The sequence below is a fragment of the Taurulus bubalis genome (genome assembly GCF_910589615.1).
Source record: "Taurulus bubalis genome assembly, chromosome: 2".
Classification (NCBI taxonomy): Eukaryota; Metazoa; Chordata; class Actinopteri; order Perciformes; family Cottidae; genus Taurulus; species Taurulus bubalis.
The window spans coordinates 5,927,926-5,936,960 of record NC_136590.1 but is presented as its reverse complement, the minus strand read 5'-3'; the positions used below and the strand labels follow the sequence as shown (position 1 = coordinate 5,936,960).

Here is a 9,035-nt window from a genome sequence, read left to right as displayed (position 1 = left end):
TGAATATCAGTGCAGTATTTCTCCTCAGGCAGCAGAGAGTGTTTATTCTGTTATTCTGCAAATTCCCATTTTGATTTTAATTAATCTCTGCTGGATCTCTTCTCTTTCAGTTACACATGTTGTTTTTCTCTTTCTCAGCTGGAGCATAATCAAAGAGTCTTTATCTGCTTGCTGCCTGAAGACACACGTTTCTCAGATTGTGTGCGTCCAACACATTGAGTCTTGCGCTTGGACCCGGGTCTGTGTGTTAAACATGGGAGACCAGAGACCGGTCCAGCGGCTGCTGCCCCTGCTGCTGCTCCTGACGCTCCTGGCCCGGCTGTCCCAGCTGTGGGCCTTCCCCTTCAGCCCGTCCCTGGACCTGGACGTCACTCCCAGGACGACTGTCTTCTCCAAAGGTGAGGGGCAAACATACCGTGAGTTCGGTGAAAGAGGAACGTGTTCTACAAACGAGAAGATGTTGGAACTGCTGTCATGTCATCTACAATACGCAGACATAACCTGACTTACTGCTTCTGAGGATATAATTATCTCCGATGTCCAACATTAATCAACATCTATAAATCCGCTTAGAAATCAGAGAAAAAAGAGGATCCTTTCAATCCCAGATCTCGCCGGAGAATCCTCACGTTTTTAGGTTTTCTTCAGTATTATATACATTAAAGGTCACATTGCAAACTGGAGCTGTTAACAGATGCTTTTAATGGTGCCAATTGGCTAAAATATACAAAATATCGGCTAAAAATACCGGGGCTCAACTTGTAGCTCACAGTGTGACCTCTTTGAATCCATGGCAACATTATACTTCCTGTTTACATCCCCCAAAGCATTATGGGGAACTGTAGTTCCCAAATAGGGCATCGTGAATATCCCCCAAATAGAATAGAAGACACAGAATAGAACAGGACGGACTGAACGCATCGATATAACTGTGGGGGTCACAGTGTCAGACATTAAATACATTGCTCTAGATGCATCCAAACGCACGTGCACAAGCCCACAAAACACTCACCTCGCTGTCCTTATTTGAAGCCGCTCCGGCTCCTTCCTCCCTCCTTCCTCGTTAAAGAAGTGGCACAGATTTGGAAGTTGGCCCCGAAGACAGCTCCTTCCTGCTCAGAGTTATTAATCGCCTCTCTCAAGCCCTGTCCTAGATCACACGGCTCAGCAAACACTTCTAATGAAACAATAGACAAGGAGCCCTCATAAAAACCACACCTGAGCACAGTGGACCTGATTAGTGTCCGTGCAGAGAATCCCGCTGACGGAGGTGTATTTTCGGACAGAGGGGGGTGTGTTTACACACATCCTCAGCACCTTCCTCCCTCTACCTCACCCCGTCTCTCCAACCGGCTCACCTTTCCCCTCCCTCTCTCCTCGCCCCTCATCACTGCGGCAGAGGCTACCACTGCAGCTGCAGCGAGGAGGGAACTCCGGCACCGGCACAGGCTGGTCGGATGGCTGTGCTCTCGCCTCCACCCCTCTCCTCCTCAGTCCTCTGGGGACGAGTATTATTAGAGGACGGGTGGAGCGAACAGGGCCCCGGCTCTATACTGCCAGCCGAGCTCTCCGGTGCAATGTCATAAGAGCTGCTGAGAGTGTTGCAGTGTGAAATGACGCTACGGAGACGGGAGGATGTGCCGCTTGACGTTCTGAATCACAATCACTCAGAGAGATGAGAATATCGAGGAGGAGGATTCTTTTTGTTTTGCTGCTTTCTCTGTGCACCTTTTGGAAAGGAGTTGTTGCACAAATTAATATGTGAGGTTTCTGAGAGAGAGGGAGAGAGAAAGGAAAATTGTGTGAATATTCCTCCTTCGAGGTCCAAGTTTTGCTTCACATGAACTGATTTATTGTGCTGCAGAGAATCAATAAAAAGTGCCCTAAACCCTAAGAAATACACAAATACTGGAACTACTTTGAAAAGTGCTGCTGTTTACTGCAACCGATGGGAACACTGCGATGATTTAACTAATATCATATCAGTGCTGTTATTTATCAACCAAATGAAAAAGGACAAACTCAATTAACTCTGAAGACTTCATTAGATGGCGCAGCACGTTCCCTTCACTAAGCTTCATTAAGTACGTTTTTCCAAGTGCATCCTGGACAGTGAGCCAGGGGCTTCATCCCAATAGTGAAGCCTATGAAGGCTATTTATTTGCACATGCTCGGTTTATATATCATACATCATGCATACTCTGGGCACTGCAGCCAGCGTCAGTCGCTCATCGCAGATTTTATTTTTCTCTTTTGCCCTCGTAGGAAGTTGTCCTTGACCCACTTTTTTAAATCATGGAGGAGGATCGGAGGTGGGGGGTGCAGCATGTGAGAGTGCAGGATGTGCAAGTGTGTCAGCATGCGTTTCGTCAGTCTCCATGTGTGACTGCATGTGTGGGGACAGGGCTCTGTGGGCATGCATTTGGTCTCTTCATGTCAAGAAAACAATCTTACACATGTCTCTTATGCTATAACTGCATATGGTAATGGGAGGGATGTTGTATGTGGGTGTCTCTACCTAGGGGAGGCTCCGTGGGAGGATTTAGCTGATGTTTCTCTGCTAGGGTGAGGGGGCGCTCATTAATTTACAGTATGCCTTGCAGATGGCCTGCGTGAGTGGGAGTGCGAGGACAAGCTGTAGCTCAGAGTGAGCTCAGATTTATCAGAAGAAGAAGAAAAAAAAGGACACAAGATGACTTTTTGCACTCTTGCATTGGAAAGGACACGATGAAAGGAAATGAATAAGAACGGATTCTGCGTAGTGTAAAAATTTTATTTATAAGCATGCTACTTTTCCGTAGTGGTGGTAGTGAAGTATTCATTATGTAAAGCTGCACTAATCAATAGCTTGATACAAACAAAGGATCAAGGGACTGTGTGTAATGGGGAATCTTATCGAGACAAGCAGCAGACGCTTTTTAAATTAACTTCTTCACTTCCATTGGACCGAATTATTTTTCGTTTATTATTTTTTTAATCTCAATTGACCAATTTGGTTTTCACTACTGAATCACTTTGACATTTTGGAGATATCCTTCAAACACATATTGTGTAGACCCTTCTGTCTGCTTCTCTATGAAATCACTTTTGAGTTTTTTCCCAAAAATGAGCTCATATTTATGCAGGGAGTGCAGTTAGTGACAGTGTGGGCTCCACGATGGCGTACAGTAATTTCCTATCCGACTACTGGATATCAATGCATTTAAATAGTTACTTTCCACCACTGCAGACGAGGTCTCAACATGATCCGTGTCAGAGCAAAAATGTAAAATGTCTGAAGTTTTGAAAACCGTGCGGAAAGATTGAATATATGTATTTTCAACCGGCCATTGCGACGACATCTCGGGTCGTGTTTGTATGTTTATGAGACAGCGTTGTTGCTTTTTCTCCCAGGAGGGAGATTAATGCTTGACTGTGTTCTGAACTCTGCCGTCGGGGGTTCCTGCTCGCTCTGCCACCAGACCTGAAGTAATGCGCTCGTGAAATATTGATGCACTGTAAGTTGTCTGCTGCTGCTATGACAAGCTGAGGTGGCAAACAGGGTCTTGATAGTACGTTTACTTATAGTTAGCACTGTTATTGCTGTGGTGGTATAACAATAAAGCTGCCAACTTGGTGGATTATGAGTTTTCTTCATCCAGTATTATAGTTTCAGCATTCAGACTTTGCAAACCAGAAAACGTTGAAGTTTTACACCCATTATCAGCTCGGCCGCGGCTGCTTTGACGGAAGTTGTTTAATCTCTGCGTGAAAGCGCTGCTACACCATTAGTTCTACATGTTTCTCTCTCTGTGGCGACATGTCATGCTTTGGACTCGTAAATCCACTGAGACCTCCACGACGCTTTGATCTCACTGCGCTGCGGTATCGTGCCGATGAGTGAATCTGACAAGATCTTATTGGTGATTCACTGACAGCATCCAGCGAGACCTGAGATAACACAGGGGCTGTTTGTGTGTTGTGTGTGTGTGTGTGTGTTGGGTCGGCTCTCTGCTCCGAGAGATGAAAGTCTTTCATCTCGGTTCAGCAAAGTCCAACGAGTACAAACGTTTTGGATCATCTGACACGAGCTTCAGAGGAAGGTGTTGCGTTTGTGTGATGGTGAGAGGACGCGGTAAACAGAACGCTGCCGCTTTGACGTGACTTTTAACAAGCAACATGGGCGGACATCTTTATTCATGAAGAGCGGAGTACAAGCAAGATCCTTTTTTTTTCTCATAGCCATGGGCTTCCTGAAATATATTTGTTTATTTTCATATTAAGGTGAACTTTAAAGGTACGAGTGAAACATACATATTCATGCTACGTTTTTAATTCTCATCTTAAAGGGTTTGTTCACCCAAATTATGAAATACATATGTATGCATATACCTCTAGTTGTATCTATGCATACCAAAAGTGGTTTAATTGCCAAGATTTTGAGATATACAATATTAAATAATGATTTTATTGATAAATTGGTGCGATGGGACCACACCACCAATGGGCATGCACAGTGGCAAATCAAGCCATGGGAGTAAAGTGTGTGTGGACCCTTCTCCACTTCTTACACTCCTACTTTCGGCCCCCTTGCTCGGACCTCACCCAACTTTACGTCCGGCCTTCATTTTGATCTCAACTACACTCCTGTAAAGTTTCACGACCGCCTCTTGTACAGTTGCCACACTATTGTGGTGACAACATCTGTCCACAGACAAACAGACGGACATGCAAACACATGACGCTCAAAAGCAGCTGTTTTACTTCCTGATAAACACAGACTCACGTTGTGAAAACAACACTGGCGTCGCTGTCACAGACGGTGAAAATTAAACACATAAGTCCAAAAAAACCAACCTGTTCACACCTTGACAGTCCGGGCACATTGAATTAACCAGAGGGTAGTTTGACCCGATCCAGAATCGGACCGAAATAGAATATGGAGCACGATTTACAGAGAAAATCTGCACAGATCTATCTGCATGGAGCGAGAACACAAAAGTGAGGAGAGATGTTTTTGTTATTGTGGTGAACTGAACTAATGCAGTATATGTAAATTGTCAATAAAAACCCTTCTTTGATTTCATTATTGTTACTATGGTTGGCTGATACGTGGGGTGACAGTTTATTAATCTGTACGCAATCAATGCCCAATGCAATTGCAGCATGAAATATGAAATCTAGTAATATAGTTGTTTTATATGTTGCCTTTTTAAACTTCACATGCAACGCATACAAAGGCAACAATAAAAACGAAACAAAATATTATTGGCAACATTGTTTTTTTTTTACACTTTAATGCCAATAAAGCCTCATTGAATTGAATTATTACATTACAATGTTATTTCTCTGGAAACATTTGTCACCTTCCTCTTTGTCGATTGCAAATAAATGTTTGACCAATGTCCTAAATCTAATTATTACGATTCCATTTGTATGTTGTCTCTAATGTTTTATATCTTAATAATTTTTTTCTGCTGAGGTGTTGTCGAAGATACATTTTCACTACGGTGGCAAATAATAGTGTGTTGTCAACTGCAGGACACCATAGCAACTGCATTTTATTGTTAAACTGACTACAAGCAACAACAAAGCACAGCTTGTTCATTTGCCTGTCGTAATTGGAACTAATGTAATTATAATAATATGCTTTGGACTGCAAATGGACTGCAAAACAATGGAGGGAATAACGGAGGAAACACTCTCTGCTTTGCTTTCTTTGCCTCTATTTTTCGTATATCAGTGCATCCAGTTGTGCGTTATTTCTTACATAACATGTCGTCATGTTGATTGCCTGTGGAGGCTGGTGAAGGAGTGAAGATGTGCTTATATAATGTGGACCGAGTTGACGACTACTGACACTTCTGACTCTGTCCGAAGAAGTTAAGTCGGTCTTTCCTTCCAGCATTTGTTCCCAACTATTTTTCGTAAGCACGTGTGTGTCTGTGTGTGTGTGTGCGTCACTATAGTTAGTCTAGCGATCAGTGAGTCACACAGGAAGTCACACACACTCTCGGTAGGATTTTGGTCGACACACACACACTCACACTGGATTTACTATCATCTCGGTTCCCACATGGAGGATTACAAATATGTCTGAGCATGAGGCCGCACATTCTGGACGCGCCACCTGTGACGGCTCATTGTTGAGACCCACAACACACACACACACACACACACACACACACACAGACACACACTTCTCAGAACTTCTGAGTCACTGACTGAAATGTCACTCTTCAATGTTCACTCTTTTTCAGGAGATAGATGAAGGGTGAAATAAGTGTGAAGGATGTGTACTGGAAAAACTGACATATGTTTCCGAGGGGCAGTTGTTTTGACCTCAGAACATTCACACAAACAGGTTTTAACACACACACACACACACACACACACACACACACACACACACACACACACACACAGGATGACGACAGTAAATAGAAACCAGCCAGCAGGTTGAGAGGCTTCTGGCACGCCTCAGCCCTTTGTTGACTTTCCTCATTGATTTTGCAGCAAAGCACAAGGTACAGTGTGTGTGTGTGTGTGTGTGTGTGTGTGGCCTCATGGAACAGTAGGTCAACATGAACACGGTTCTGTTGCTAATTCAATGGCCACGCTAAAGCTGATCAAATTGTTGAAATTAGCTCATGTCTTTGCAACCGTCCTTTTATACTCAGATCAGAGGGTGCTTTTATGTGCCATTCTGAAAGCAATGATGCATTTTGTCATATAATTTGGACGAATTTTGTAAAATTGCTCTTGGAATTACAATAGGTGACTTTCATACAAGCTGCACACGGTCCTGTTTGTACTTTCTGTACGTGTGTGTGTTCATCCAGGCAAAAAAAGTATTTTCTTCGTTCTGCCCATATATTTGAGAGATTGGTTTTAGATCACAGCCATGATTGCAGCCCATTGAGTTTGGCTTCTGTGCGTCAGACTAAAAGGAACATTGGTTTTCTCTTTCACACATCTGTGTTGTCCCCAAAAGATTGAGGGACGTCAGGTGTTTAAAAACCGGCCAAGGTCGCCGGGCCTCTGCCGCCTCGAGGGCTAGGGACGCTTTGGACGTCACCGCAGTCCTTCTCATCGGCACTGTGCTTGTTATATCACGCAAGCACTATTTTTATAAGATAGAAACCAAGGCTTTGGTTCACTCGGTGATGACTCACAAGCGGTGGACTCTTTACGGCGCCTCGGGCTGCCATTGTGTTTGCATAACGCTTTTTTAAACGTGATCTCTGAGAGGATGCAGTAGTTGTTCTGATGTGTGAGTGCGTCACCCTCTTGTCTTTGTTGCTTATAGATTCAGTGTTTGTGCATGCCTTGTGTGTGTGTGTGTGTGTGTGCATGAGTCCTGCCCCCCACCCTGCCGGAGCCCCCCCCCCCGTGGCGTGTCCTGACCTTTGGCTGTGTCGGAGGAGCAGCTCATTGCTCACTCAAATCTGACTGGCTATGTATGAGAAATGAACAAATAATAATGGGTGACAGTCACACAGTCTTATTTATAGGTTTCATGGCGAGTTACATAAGGTTTCGCAACTTTCACACGACCACAAACTGAAACTTATGTCGCAGGATTAATCTGCATGCAGGAAAACAGAGTGGTGGCCCAAAACGCAGATGGGAAACAGGAGGATGATTAAAGGTGATTTTAATTAAAAAAAAAATGTCTGAACAAAACTTACACAGTAAATGAGACTAACGAGTGCAAAAGTAATCAGAAGAGCCACAAGTAAAACGATTGAAAAAATTCAAGGTCTAGAAATGAGAGAAATGACAAATCATCGGGGTGAGTAATAGAAAGGCGACAGAGTTACAGCCAGGAAACAAAGAAGACAGGACTAAAAATATACAAGAAAATAATCAGACAACAAGGTGGGCGGACACAAGGCTGAAAGCTGATTGGTGGAAAAAGCAAGGCTGTCGAGACTAATACAACACAGGTGATCTATAGAAAAAAGAAGGGAAAAGCACACAGACAGGAAGTCAAACAAACACGGAGGCAGGGAACCTGAAAATATAACGGTAAACAAACTAAACATAAACCAAGATCGTGACACTTTGTTACAACTGCGGTCAAATTCTCATAGTTTTGGCCATGATCTTTGATCAATTATGTTACTCACCAACTTAACTGCATAGGAATAGTCATAAAAAAAATCTTCCGTAAAAGCCGGGTTACAAGCCGCTACTACCTTCGGTCAGTCACTACTTGAGGAGCAACTGAAGTCAGACAGCTGCTGGCGTTTCTTACTCGGCAGCTCACGTCGCAAAAGGCCCTCTCTACAGCCAGTGTTTGTTTTTTGTCCGCTCTGGGCTACTGTAGAAACATGGCAGTGCAACATGGCGGATCCTACATGCTGAAAAAGTATGCTGCGGATTTCCCCTGAAATCCTAAATACCGTGCCTTTAGAAAAACATGTTTTTCTACAGCGAAGTTCGGTGTCTGAGCTAAACTGAATTAATTGAGTTAGATTTGAAAATGTGCCGGTGTTAATAAATGTTTCCCTACCTCTTGGGATCTTGAAATAATGATCGAATGGTTCCCAATGATTGATTCTGGAACAGTATTTTTGCTTGAAATGCCCATCCCTACTGCTTAGATATGGGAACACGGCAATATCGCGGATAAGAAGTCAATCATACTTCTAGTTTAATGAGGAGAGATGCATTGGAAATGTCAATCAATAAAGTTATGTGAAGATAGGAGAGAGGACAGGACTGAAGCCAGCGGGTGATTTACCTCCAAATAAAGAAGATTGAGCCTTTTTTTTTACAATCTTTAAGTTGCAATAGACTGAAATTATCCTTTAAAAATGCTCTAATTAGCACAAAGCGATCACACTTCCTTCAGTACTCTGTAGCTGTGTGATTATCTGTGTAATAATCACGAGGTGATCGCAGCATATCCTGTAAAACTGATGCTAAAACATGACAAAATGCTGCGTTATATAGTAATGATTTAATAATAATTCCTCGCTAGATGCAGAGGCGTGCACTGATGGCTCAGAATGAATGTTTTGAAGATAGGATTTCTTGAATGTCACTGT

The 9,035-nt window shown here is 43.3% G+C and overlaps 1 protein-coding gene across 1 annotated transcript in view; it reads left to right on the top strand.

Annotated features, from left to right (window-relative positions):
• Positions 1-253: 253 nt before the first annotated feature.
• sema4gb (sema domain, immunoglobulin domain (Ig), transmembrane domain (TM) and short cytoplasmic domain, (semaphorin) 4Gb) overlaps positions 254-9,035 on the top strand; it is a gene marked incomplete at both ends in the record, with an annotated part of 28,943 nt that continues 20,161 nt past the window's right edge. Inside the window, one exon of the mRNA XM_079214511.1 lies at positions 254-398. Within this exon, the coding sequence (XP_079070637.1) occupies positions 254-398 (145 nt within the window). The remainder of the gene's footprint in view (positions 399-9,035) is intronic.